This window comes from Diabrotica virgifera, chromosome 3 (genome assembly GCF_917563875.1).
Source record: "Diabrotica virgifera virgifera chromosome 3, PGI_DIABVI_V3a".
In the NCBI taxonomy this organism is placed as follows: Eukaryota; Metazoa; Arthropoda; class Insecta; order Coleoptera; family Chrysomelidae; genus Diabrotica; species Diabrotica virgifera.
Genome location: NC_065445.1, coordinates 180,581,874 through 180,596,532, shown reverse-complemented (window position 1 = coordinate 180,596,532; position 14,659 = coordinate 180,581,874). Strand labels below are relative to the sequence as shown.

At 33.4% G+C, this 14,659-nt stretch overlaps 1 protein-coding gene across 2 annotated transcripts in view; it reads right to left on the bottom strand.

Moving 5' to 3' along the window:
- Positions 1 to 14,659, bottom strand: part of LOC126881423 (SAM pointed domain-containing Ets transcription factor) — a 159,231-nt gene that overhangs the window by 36,384 nt on the left and 108,188 nt on the right. For both annotated transcript variants that reach the window (XM_050645696.1, XM_050645697.1), the window contains exon 3: positions 2,145 to 2,299. In XM_050645696.1, the coding sequence (XP_050501653.1) occupies positions 2,145 to 2,299 (155 nt within the window). The remainder of the gene's footprint in view (positions 1 to 2,144; positions 2,300 to 14,659) is intronic.

The window sequence follows — 14,659 nt, the reverse complement described above, 5'->3', positions numbered from 1 at the left end:
TAATATTTATGGATTACTGTGGAAGGCCGACATGATCAACCAAAAAAAAAAAGATGTATGTATTTGGTGACTTTAATAGTGACTTTCTTGGGTTTGAATCTGTTTTTTAGTGTATTCTACTATGCAATTTAAAAACAAAGCATAATACGGTATAAAGATGAAAAGTTAACCAGAAAGTAACAGTAGTTTCTTAATTTTAATTTTTAAAACAATAAAGAGCAGCAATAGATATTTGAAATTATGTAAACGACCTTTACTTTGAATCTAAGGAAAATATAATACAGGCTGTGAGTAACTAAAAACTTGAAGTAATCATGTACTTGAAGATTACAAATAGTTTTGTAACTCGTGACTCAAGCTGAATTGAATAAAATTCAAATGTTATTCGATACGTCAGAATATTTTCGCCTCTGTGGTAAAGAATGGATAAAAATGGCGTCATTATTTCTTATGAAAAGGCAAGCAATGCATCGATGCAAGTTAGAAAAGTAATTACTTTAAATTAAATAAAGATAAATATAAATAACCGCTTTTAGATATCCGTAGTTTAAATATAACTTTTGTAAATATCTTGGTAGCATTTAGTCCATTTTTTTTGTTGAATTTTCGTAGAAATATTCATGTATTTAAGTTTATTTTTAAAATATAAACAAATCTCATGAAATAAATTTTACCAAAAAATATACATGCGAATAAATAGAAAATTTTTACAAAAGAAACATTGTAACGGAACATTATTTTCGGAGTTTGTAGACCGTGGCCCGGAATTATTTCTTCTGCGACACATATTACAGCGGTAAACACACAATCTGTCGCCGGAAATTTTTCACTATTTGTAGGTAATTTAGGTCAGCTAAACTCAAAAATGCCACTAAAATTGCTTCATCAGATCGATTTCACAAAACACGAAAACATAATACATTAAGCATCAAAATTAACGCACAATCTTAAAAATGGGATATTTTTGATGTCTCGTATTTCCTAAACCTGTTTTCCGATTTCAGTGATTTTCTTAGTGTATTATAGCTTTATTCTTTAAGAATATCGATGTAATAATATTATTGCTAAACAGGAAGTGTCATTGTATACCAGGTGTAACAATGCTAGTGTGTTTTCTCCTCAAAGTTTGGAACACCCTGTGGAATATTCTAGCGTATATAAAATATTGAAATTAAAACTTGACTGTAGCCTTAGGCTTTTTTAACATGATGCTTTTTGATTCATTCGCATATGTGGTATAATAAAAAAGTTAGGTACTTTAACAACTGCCCATGTTATTCATCAATACAGGATGTTTCTAAATAAATGCGACAAACTTTAAGGGGTAATTCTGCATGAAAAAATAATGACTGTTTGATTTATAAACATATGTCTACAAATGTTTCGTTTCCGAGATACGGGATGTTGAATTTTTTCTTACAAACTGACCATTTATTTATTGCTCTAAAACCGGTTGAGATATGCTAATAAAATTTGGTAGGTTTTAAGAGGAAGTTATTGCGCATTTTTTGACATACAATTAAGATTTTATTTGCACCATTGGCGTGCATACGGGATGTATCTAAAATGTGTCTATACTACTAAATTTTTTATTCATTATAATGAATCAAAAATTTTTTACTTACTGATATTAACTATCCATTACAATCTAATTATTCTTCACGTTGTAAATATTACACGATTAAATTTCCAACCGAGGTTGCACTAGTAATCCACTAGTTGGAGATACCAGCGAAGCTCACAGCATATACGGAAATATGTATAAGAATATTTAAGTATTTGATGAGTATGTTATATCTCGAAACCAAGAGCTGACATAATGAAAGCCTGGTATTTTTGTAATCAGCACAGCAAAATTAATGAAAAACAGTTTCTTTTTTATGTAGCAAGACTATTTTTTTGTTTTGCTCTGTTATCAAAGGCGATGCGGCAAAAATCAGACATAATACATACTCGTAGTCTAATCTTAACTTTTTTTGTTAACGTCTGCCGTATTTTCCGACAAAACATTATACATAAGTAATTCCACACAATGGCCTATAAAATTTTAAAACACAGTACACAAAAACATTGACCGCAAAACTGCACACGCAAAACTGGTACATATCTCTACTCAAATGGAGCAAAGATTACTATTTACTTACTTGTGGGGATCGTCTTGTAAAATCTTCGTCCGAGAGGGTAATTAGTGTTGCTCCTGACATATCCCATTGTTCCGAGACTGGTTCCTGAAGACTAAACTGCCTGGAAGTCCACCTAATCCATGATAACACACTGGCTGAATCCCACTGTGAAGGATCTGGAACAAAGAGGTCTCGATTATGCGACTTAATTTTTATAAAAAGTGTTTACAAACTATTCCTTTTAAAGGATAAGTTGAGAGTATTATTTTTTATTATTTAATGGAGCTCTATTCACATGGTAAGAAATGGAGCTTGTAGTTGTGCCATTAATCAAAATTCCGAAAAGAATATTAAGAATAAAAGGTTCAATTATATTAAGATGATCCAGCAATACAAACGAAAACACTAAAATAGATTCAGAAGATTCTTTTAATGGTGTCGGTATCCCAACCGTCCTATTTCCGTCTATACCGTCCTATATTTTGTGTTAGCTTTTTTGGAAGTTTGAAGAAACAGGTGGTGTTCAAGATGCCAAACGATGTGGTCGACCAATAATTAGCCCTATTTCCTATTTCTTTCCGATTTCTTCTACAGCCCAAGTTACGTCTATTTGTGGAATCAGTTAAAGGTCCAGTACACCAACTTTCAGATGATGACCCCAAACCTAGAATTCTTTGAAAATGTATTCACTCAAATTAACCAACAGCCAGATTACATAAAAACAATTTGATTTAGTGAGTACTTTTTTCCTCAATGCAAATGTTAACACACACTATGTGAGGTATGGGAGTGACACAAATAATCACGTATTTCGTGAAAAACATGGGTACTGGATTTCCAGAAAATGTAAATGTTTGGGCAGGTATTTTGGTAAACGACATGCTTTTGCTTCTCTTAATACTAACTTGGTGAAGTGAATCTGGAGATGTTACAAAACGTAGTTGTCTGTTAATGCTTGAAATTGTGGAAGATACTCCAGATGAATTCGGCAACTTAGAAATAACGTTTCAACATGATGGTGTCCTGCACACTACTATGGTGCTGTAGGACGTTACCTAGATGAAAAATATTGTGATAGATGAATTTGAAGAAGAGGTTCGATATAATGGTTAGTTTGGTCAGCGGAGCTCACAACATTAGATTTTTTCTCTGTGGGGGTACTTGAAATCTAAAGTTTACGCTACAACACCCGACAATATCGACATTAAAAAAGAGAGTTCTTAAAAAATTTAGGGCAATTTCCCCCGACACATTTGAACGAGTACGACAAGAGTTTATCAATATACAGTCAAACCCGCTTATTAGAATACCTCTTAAAGGAATATCCCGGTTTAAGGAATAAAAATTTGAGGTCCCGAAACGTTTCTACTAGCGATCAATGATCGATTATTAGAATATCCCAGTTATAGGAATACTTTTGATTGGCACGTAGGCTATTCCAATAAGCGGGTTCGACTGTAATACATTACTGTCAGCAATAGGGCTTGCAATCCAGAAGCATTTTCAATCCAGCTGGATTTTTGCAAGATTGGCCTGAATCCAGCTGGATCCAGTACGGGTCCAGCAAAATGTGGAATCAAAATAAAAACACGATTTCAATGTTTTTTGTTTGTACTCTAAATTTCTAAATAACAGAAACATGAATAATTAATTTTTTGTAGAAGTGAGACCTTAAAAAATATAGGCCTAACCTACTACGCACAGAACTGCACATATAGCTCGTTGCGGGGAAAGCCCTTCCGGCTCTATACTGGTCTGTTATTTTAAGATCATTAAATAGTCATAGACCATGAGCAAATGATCGCCTTTCACTCCTTTGGTCTCATAAATGGCCATTTCCTTTTCCAAAATCTTTTCGTAATCTTTTTGAGAATAAGTTTTTTTTTGTTATAAAAGTTTTCTCTTTCTCGTTTAAATTCAATGTTAAGTTCTTGTTCCAGTAAAATTCACGGGCTCCGGATTATTTGGCCCATCTTCTTTCATTGCGTCCTCTTGCACTGGTTCCACAATCACTTGTTTATTTATACGACGAAACAAATTTTGCATCTCTTGTCGCATTGCATTCTTTTTCGGCATGAGGAAATAACCAGGATTGTTTAGTCCTTCGCCATACTTTTTTGGATTTTGTAAGTCCACTAATGTACTTGTAATTTCAGAGAGGCACTTTTCCGCGATTCTGTTGCGTAGTGCTTCAGATATATCGGCACTAATGCTAGAGTCCTGGCTATTTAGTTTGTCTAAGGCAAATTTCATGGTTGTGTCGGCCGTTATCAAAGTCAACTCTCATCTGCAAAGAGCTTTTATAGCCAGTTTCACCGGTTAAAAAGTGGCGATCAACTCATTGATTATTGACCATTCGCCAGCAGAGAATATCTCAGAATCAATGTCTATCAACGCTTTATCGATGCAAACTTTTAGGCTGTAGAAGCTTTTCAGCATACTGAGCTACTGCTAGCGTCATAGAATGGCAAGTTGCCGACTCACGGCTTTGAATAAAGAGGCTAATGGAGACATTAAGTAACTTATTTCGAATTTGAAATGTTTGCGGATCCGCGCTGCTGCATTCAGCACGGTTTGCTGCATCCAGCATGTAAAAAAAAGCGCTGGATTCAGCTGGACTGCTGGATGCTGGATCCAGCAATTGCAATCTCTAGTCAGGAAGTACATGGACCACATTTTGACCAAATAATATAAGAATTAGTTCTTAAATATTTTTCAGTGTTTTATTATTAGATAAAATGAACTTCCATCAAGTAACGGTCGAATCCATCAATTATTCTTAAATATTTTATTACCTAAATGCGAAACTTCAATTTTGGTATTTTATTTAATTTCTATATTAAAATCAGCTTAAACCCAAACAAAATTAAAATGATTGAATCGCTTCATATCACTTGCCATAAGGGCGTTTAAAATTATTGGTCACACTGGCTCTGTAACGTCATCTATCACTATTACGACACATGTTGTGACTTGTGTTACAAACATTATTATCCTATTATTATAAAATAGAACAAAATGAACTATATACAAAATATAAACAAAACAAAGTTGAAGAAAATTTTGTGCCGTCTCTGTGCTTGTACGCACGAGAAGTTCCACCACGCCCTAACCTTCGATGGTACCATTTATTTGTAAACAGAGCACCATTCACCCACACACTCTGTCTTTATAATAATAGGTATTTCATGGCCAAACACTCTTGATTTCAAAAAGGCACTTACTTATGACTCTACGATTACTAAAGCTCATGTCGTATTAGTCAACTGGAAAATGAAAAATGCTTAATGGGGTTACTGGAATATGTTATTAGCTGCAATATTTCGTAATTCTATATACCTATGTATTCGTATTCGTATTCGTATTCTAATATGCTTGTAATGCAGCGAAAATTTTACTACAAGTAAAGATAACTCATCCTATAATCTGGGCCTAACTATTAGAACAACATGCTTTTGCAAAAATTATTCTTTATTCATCAAAATAATCTTCATTAGCGACAATACAATCATTCCAATGCTTTTCTTTTTTCGATGCCGCCCTTGTAAAACGATTATCATTTTCTTCAAAATATGTTTCAATTTCAGCGATTTCTTCCTGATTGAAGCGATATCTCATATTTATATCTCTTGTCACGGAGTATTGAAATCTTATCTGAAATTTATCTGAAAAAAGCAGTGGTCACTGAGGGTTACATCTGGACTACACGGTGGGTGCGAAAGCAATTCAAAACCCAATTAGTGCGTTTTTGGAGTCAGTTCAATCAACTTGTGACATGGTGCATTGTCTTACCCGTGTTGAGCTGCCCCCCCCCACTTACAAAAATTAAAAAACAAATAGCCCTGATTTATGAGCTATTTATGAGCTTTCATATTCCGCGAATTAAAAATTTTGAGCTCGTTCCACTGAGCAGGAATTTAATATTTTAGTGGGGGGAGGGCTGACTCAGCCCCCCCCCCCCCCCCCACTACTGAAAAATAGGGATATTGAATCGATTTTTGCGGCAGATTTACGAGCTATTTATGAGCTCTTGAAATTATATAGTTTCGATTTTTGAGCTCATCCCCTTCACCCCCAAACAACCCTTTAATTGATTTTACTTAAGAGAAACATGCTGAAAAAAATTAAAATATATCGTATCACGGATATTATTCCAATAGCTTATATATTGTAAGAAGAAACTTTTAAATCATGCGCATTTCGATTATTGAGCTACAAACCATTCGCAAGAAAACCACCCTATTCTCCAGGCTTAATAGAAAGTTGTACTTAAAATGCATTAAATTAATTATTTTGCGACTAAATATCGTTTAATAATCTATAAGCTCCCAAAATACGTGCCATTAGGTCATTAAATTGCAATTTCTTTTGTATAGTGCAGTCACTGAAGGTAAAAATCAACTATTACCTTCAATTTCGGTGAACCTTCATTGATTTTCACGAAAATTGGTGAGTGGCTAGACGATACCTCAACAAACAAAGGTGACATGGTGCCACCTTGCGCCTTTATCCTGGGGATGGACACCACCCCTTCTCGGGGGTGAAAATTATTTTATTAAAAATAACTCCACAAATCGATAGAAAGACAAATTATAAGCAGAATTTGTTATATAAAGTTATTAAAATAAATCAATACCTTTTGAGTTATTAAAGATCAAAAATTTTAATTATTCGTGAAAAAAATGCTTATTTTAAAGCGGTTTTTCGTAGATCACTGAAAAACTGTATGTTTTATAAAAAAGTTATTATTACCAAAGTGAAAGCTTTGAAAAACCATTTATTTATTAATTCATAGTGACTTATAGGTATCTAATTAAATGTATTTTTTGTTTCGGCGACTACTCAAATCTAATTATTCAAGCCTAATTAACACGAAAACTATGCATTTTATAAAATCACACTGAATATAATATATTCAGTGTGATTTTATAAAATCTTGATGATATCAACTTCTTTCGGTGCTCATTTATTAGGTATTTCTGAGTACTTTGACAAATATAATATATTATGATATATGATTTATAATATATATTACTCAGAAATGCCTAATAAATGAGCACCGAAAGAAGTTGATATCATCAAAATTAAGCAAATGAACATGAAAATAATAGGACCCTTTCAAATTTCTAGTACAAAGTGAAAAATAAAACGAACGCCATTTCCACAAAAATTAAAATATTTAGTAATCCCTAAAAGACTTTCTTTACTTTAGCATTAGTAATGACCTTAAACATTTTTACCGATTTAGAATGCATATTTTTTAAAAATATATATGTATGATTTAAAAAAATTAAAATTTTTCAACTTTTCTTAATTTTTTTGCTTTTGATAATAACTCCAACAATACTCGATACACGTAAAAAATTATAGATAACGAAATTTGAGTTTTTTTTTGTTAGCAAAGATTTTACTTGTCTTTTGTTTTATGTATGAATCAAAATAACCAAGACAGAAACGTTTAAGCCTAAATTTTACTTCGAGGACAATGTAACTGGAGCCTTTTAACCTATTATCCTAAAAAAATAAAGTATTTGAAAGATTAAATGTAATACAGTTTTATAGCTCTCGAAATTAACTTTCAAATAGTTGGATGTGCCTGATATCATAAAAATGAACAGTTATTCCAAAGAAAAAACAATATCAATTTTTTGGAAAAATTTTGGAGTATAAATTTTGATGCTATTAACTTCTTCTGGAGCTCATTTGATAGGTAATTATTGTAAGTACTTTGACAAGTATTTAGTAAGTGTTATAAAATGCATCGCTTTCCCGTTGTGTAAGCTTGGATCCTTAGAGTTGAATACTCGCAGAAAAAAAATATATATACATTCAATTACCTATAACTTACTTTAAATTAAGTGACATTAAATGGGTTTTCAAGTGAGGAATTTATTATATTTTTTATTAACTTTAATTTTAGTGATGAAAGCTTTTTTGTAAAACTAATTTTTGAGTTACTTATGAAAAATCGCTTTAAAACATGCATTTTTTTCACAAAAATTAAAATATTTGATCTTTAATAACTCAAAAAGTATTGATTTATTTTAATAACATTATATAAAAAATTTTGCTTAGAATTGGTCTCTCTATCGATTTGTGGGGTTATTTTTAATAAAGTAATTTTCACTTTTTTACTTTTGTTTGCTGAGGTATCCTCTTTACACTCACCAATTTTCGTGAAAATGAATGGAAGTTCACCGAAATCGAAGGTCATAGTTGATTTTTACCTTCAGTGATTGCACTATAGAAAAAAATTGCAATTCAATAATTGAAATGCGTGTATTTTGCGAGCTCATAAATTATTAAACGATATGTGGTCGCCAAATAATTAATACAATTTATTTTAAGTAAAATTCTCTGTTAAGCCGGGAAGATAGGGTGGTTTTTTTGCGAAGGGGTTGTAGCTCAATAATCAAAATGTGCGTGATTTAAGAGTTTATTTTTATGGTAGGGGAGCAAAGTATGCTAAATGTGCAGTCACTCGAGCGCTTTGGAGACCTATTGGGTTGTGAAGAGTAGGTCCTAAAACCAAAAAAAGTTAAGTAACATTTTCCATTTTAGTGGGCGCTTGCCATTTTTTAATTAAATTTTCCATTTCCAACAATCGTTTTTTCCGATTATAACGCCATCTATGCATAATTCGAAAAAATGTTTCGAATAAAAGTTACTTATTTTTTCGTAAGGAATCCAAATCAGCAATAAAAAATGGGGGCTCCTATTTAAGATTTTAAAGTAACCCCCCATTCCATCTCCGTGGGGGTTCGTGTTTGGTGCCATTCGATAGATTTTTTAAAAATATTAAATAAGTGTATTATACAGTTTTTTGATCTGATGTTCATTTCGCGAAATATCGGGGGATTCGTATTTAAAATATTAAATTTACCCCCCACCCCTCTCCGTGGGAAGTCGTGTTTAGTGTCATTCGATAGATTTTTAAAAAATATTGAGCACGTATTTTTTAGTTTTTCGATCTGTCATTCATTTCGCGAAATATTCGCTTTTTTCTTGTGAAACTTTGGGACTCGCCCATTTCCTTACGCCCGGTTCAAATCGTCAGATTTTTGAAATATACACTCTTTTGCATGTACTTAACTTACCTTATCTTAATCTGACAATTTCGAGTTTTTTTAAGGATAGATTTTTTTTCGGGCCCCCCCTTAACGAACTCCCCTGTGTTAAGAGCCAATATATGGTAGAGGTACATATGCAGGGTACCAGGTTTCTCCCCATATGATAATCTGACGCGCTCGAGTAACTGCAAAAATCCCCGCTTGGGCTCCCCTACCATTAGAATATAAGCTATACGATAAACTTCTATTAACTTTTTTGTAAAAATTTACAGTTTTTCAGTGATTTACGAAAAACCGCTTTAAAATATGCATTTTTTTCACGAATAATTAAAATCTTTGATCTTTAATAACTCAAAAAGTATTGATTTATTTTAATAACTTTAGCTTATAATTTGTCCTTCTATAGATTTTTGGAGTTATTTTTAATAAAATAATTTTCACCCACGAGAAGGGGTGGTATACCCAAGATAAAGGCGCAAGGTGGCACCATGTCACCTTTGTTTGTTGAGGTATCCTCTAGCCACTCACCAATTTTCGTGAAAATGAAGGTTCACCGAAATTGAAGGTAATAGTTGATTTTTACCTTCAGTGACTGCACTATACAAAAGAAATTGCAATTTAATGATACGATATATTTTAACTTTTTTCAGCATGTTTCTCTTAAGTAAAATCAATTATAGGGTTGTTTGGGGGTGAAGGGGATGAGCTCAAACATCGAAACTATATAATTTCAAGAGCTCATAAATAGCTCGTAAATCTGCCGCAAAAATCGATTCAATATCCCTATTTTTCAGTAGTGGGGGGGCTGAGTCAGCCCCCCCAATAAAATATTAAATTCCTGCTCAGTGGAACGAGCTCAAAATTTTTAATTTGGGGAATATGAAAGCTCATAAATAGCTCATAAATCAGGGCTATTTGTTTTTTAATTTTTGCAAGTGGGGGGGGGCAGCTCAACACGGGTCATTGACTTGCTGAAACAACAATTTTTTCTTTAACAAATTAGGACGTTTCTTTGCAATTTCCTTCTTCCAACGGTCTAATAAACCAATGTAGTAGTCGCTGTTGATTCATACTCCATGTTGCAAATAGTCTATGAACATAATTCCTTGCTGATCACAAAATACAGAGGCTGTAACCTTTATGGCGGTTTGTTGTGTCTTTGGTCGCTTTAGATGGCTTTCCGAGTGCTGTCTACTCAGATGGCAGTCGATTTAATTCCGGAGTGATGGATCCATGTTTTATCCATTGTGACTAGTGATGTGAGTTGTAAAATTACATAACTTACGTTACATAAATTACACGTAACTTACGGTAATATTACATGATACCCGTAACTTAATGTAATTTATGTAATTTTTGGAATTTACGTAATTTATGAAATTTAACGTAACTTATGATAAATTTACATAAATTACCGTAATTTATGTAATTACTGGTAAAATTACATATATTATGGCAACTTATGCGCGCGCAATTGTCGTAAGTGCGGTGCGCCGGTGCCGGCGCGCGCGAACCAGTGGGTGCTATTACGCTCGTCGCTCGTTAGTCGTTCCTTAGTCTGAGTCAGGCAGGTTATGTTTACATTTCTGTTATTGTATGTGTAATGTGTATGTATAAGTTAGTTTTCGACTGTTCTTTCTCTATTCATTCACGCAGCGTTGGTTACTTTACATTTATTTATAAGGAAGCACAGAAACTATAAGGTAAGAAATATATTATTTCTACAAACAGCAAAACACGTGCCGGTGATGTCCATAGCAACCTTAGATTGGGAAACACAGGGGCGGGCCTATCGCATATCGACTGTACGTTAAATCTAACGCGCGTCATTTTATATGTGGCTACAGTACTTAATTCTGAATTCGGTTTACCAAGTTTTATTCGATTTTTTAGATTAGTTTACTGTACAATAACTATAAGAATGATAGGAGCAACGGGGGTACTTGTGCATGTAGCATGTGTAATTGAATTACACTGACATAACTTACTAAATAAAAAATTTTGATAACGTTGAGGGCAAAATAATGTAGTTGTCCGATCCAGTATTCTGCTTATTCGAATTTCATTAAATTGTTACACAGATTCAATTTTAATCTTTCTTCTATTTAAGGATGCCTAACAATTTTTTATGCCCTCGTGCCCATCAAATACTTTGAAAAATAATGTTTTTTCCCTTCTTAATGTTTAAGTCTACCTGAATATTTTTTTTAGGTCATAAAACATGGTGAAACGTAAGACAGATATCTGGCTTTATTTTGAAGTGTTACCTGCGGGTTCTTCTAATCAAAAGACCATAAATGTGAGGTGTAAATTTTGCAAGAGTGTACATGCAAAAAATGCTACAAGAATGAAATCTCATCTTCAACAATGCACTTATGTGCCGCATATGATAAAACTTAAATTCAATATTTTAACTCCAAAGTCAAAGGGGAATCACTCTAAATTTCCATTTGAAACATCCATGAAAAAGATCACATCGGCAAAATTGGATAACGATAACACTGATGCTGCTTGTACATCATCAACGGTTTCCACAGCATCAACATCTGCTTCTGATAACATTCATGTGGAAACACCTGTTTGCACAAAAATCAACAGAATACAATCATTTTGTGATCGAATGACACACGAACAAAATAACGAATTGAATATTTTGCTTGCTAGAGCTATTTACACCAGTTCAGCACCACATTCAATTACCGAGAATGAAGATTGGAAATTGTTTTTTAAAAAAATTAGACCTTCATACACCTTACCATCGAGATATATGTTATCAAATCGTCTCCTGACCGAAGAGTACGAGCGAGTTGAAGTTCAAGTTAATGATAAAATTAAGCAAGCTGACAATTTATCATTGCAATGCGATGGTTGGTCCAACTTGCGAAATGAAAGTGTAATTAATTTCATTGTTACAACACCCGAACCGTTATTTGTCAAATCAGTACTAACAAAAGCAGAGAAGCATACCGCAGAATATATAACAAAATTAATGGTTGAAGTTCTGGAGGAGTATGGACCTAAAAAATTTTTCGCTATTGTGACTGATAACGCAAAGAATATGAGGAAGGCTGTGAGACAATGTGAAGAGATGTATCCCCATCTTGTATCATACGGCTGTTTAGCGCACACATTACATTTATTGTGCAGCGATATTTTGAAATTATCTTCAATAGAGACACATTTGTCACATATTATACATATCGTTAAAACTATTAACCAGTGTCAAGTACTGAGAGCTCAATTCACAGAAATAAGAAATGAGATGAAGTGTGGAGTGTCTCTTAGCCTACCTGTAAAAACAAGATGGGGTTCACATGTAAAATGTCTTCAAGATCTGACTAAATGCAAGTCCGTCCTACAACGTCTAGCAATATCTCCAGATAAAACAATTCAAGATAGAATACGCAGCGCAAAAGCAAATTTACTTGATGAAGGATTCTGGATAAATTCTAGCGCTCTTGTTGAATTGCTTAAGCCAATTACTGAAGCAATAACACGTCTTGAAGGAGATTCTTCGTCAATTCATTTGGTTTGTGAAACTTTCGCGAAAATCGGTAGTAACATATCTACTCATTTAGAATGCGTGAAACTAACGGATTGCGAAAAAACAGAAGCGATGGATAAATTTATATCAAGGAAGGAATACGCCCTTCAACCGATCCATTTTGCCGCAGACTTACTAAACCCTCGGTCTGTTGGTGCAAATTTATCATCAGCCGAAAGGATTGAAGCGATGAAATACATTACTACTATGTCAACCACGACCACGATAGAGATTGGTGATGAAGGAGTGTCAAAGATTACTGAGGATTTAGGAAACTATTTAGCTAAAACAGACTTTTTTGGCGAAACATTTTTATGGAACATACTCGATAATGTCTCTTTGGTTACATGGTGGAAAGGATTTTGTGGACATTCATGCCTCTCCAAAGTTGCAGTCAGGATATTGACAATGCCGTGCACTTCTGCGGCAACAGAGAGAAGCTTTAGCTCCCAGAGCAGCATTCATACGAAGAGAAGAAATCGCCTAACAACTCAAAGGGCAGCAAATTTAAATTATATACAATATAATTCAAAATTGCTGAAACGTTCACGACAACATCACATACAAAGTCAATATCCTATAGAAGAGACTGTACAGAACAACGTTTCGATAGAAGGTAGAAACTTACAGAAGGAGATAGAAGTAATTGAAAACCATATTTCCGAAGAGGAAGAATTAGACGAGGTAATTTTAAATTTAGGCATTTTTTAGATATGTGATATGTGCATGTGATATATGCAGTTTGCTTCTTTTCCGATTTTCCAATGCATTCCACCGTTTTCGAATAAAAAATTATAAATCTTATGTTTTCAGACAATATCATCATGGCATTCAAATACAACAGGAAATGGAAATTCCGACGATGATTTTAATTTTGCTGACTTTGCAATGACCGATGATGAAATTGATCAAAGAATGGAAACTAGGGAACAGAGACCAGCACGCATTTTGAGACAAAGCAAAGTGAACATTTTAGAAAACGTCTTAATGAAATCGGTAAATTAGTGTAAACACATACATATTTATTGTTTATATTCCAAAATTATCAATTTCAGGGTAAAGGCACAGAACAACCCCAAAAAAAAACGGAAGTCGAGAAGGATACTTCAGATGCCGAAAACAAGGTAGTTAGATCTGTATATATTATATTATAAACCCATTATTTTTACTCTCTATGTTTACACTTTCCTATTTAATTTCAGGATGCAGTTCTGGATTTGCCGGAGATAAAAAAAATTACACAAGGCTCATTGGAAGAGCAAACAATTGAAACTTCGACGTTTTATAACAAGAAGGTCTCCAGTTGTCTGCGAAAAAGGAAGTTGTGATTTATAAAAGCCGCTTAAAACAAAACTAAAGAACCTATGTTTTCATTTCTTTATTATTTGTATGTATTTCTTATCCACTTTTCTTTATTTCATAAGTATGTAGTTACTTTGTGTTTATTATATTCAATATGAATGCAAACAATTGATTTTTTAATACAATGAACATAAATTACATAAGTTACATAAATTACATCTGGTTTGTAATTTTTGGGTAATTTTACACGTGTAACTTACAATTTCTGAAATTACACGTAATTTCACATCGCTAATTGTGACATACCGATGCAAAACTCATCAATTCGTTGTTGTTTTTGCTTATGGTGTGCATATAAACTCGGCACCCATTTGGAAAATAGCTTTTTCATGCCCAAATGTTGACCTTTAATACGGAAAACACTACCTCTTTCGGGAATAACCGCCTCATCTGCTTTTCAGAGCACTCAGCATCATAGTAATACCAGTAACACTTTTTGAGCCACTGTTTAGTTTGGACGTTTGGACAATAGTTTTCCCATCAATAACGGTAATAAATTAATATGCAATTGCTTTGAATCCATTGTTTATAAAAATATCACAATTGGCGTTACTTCAAAC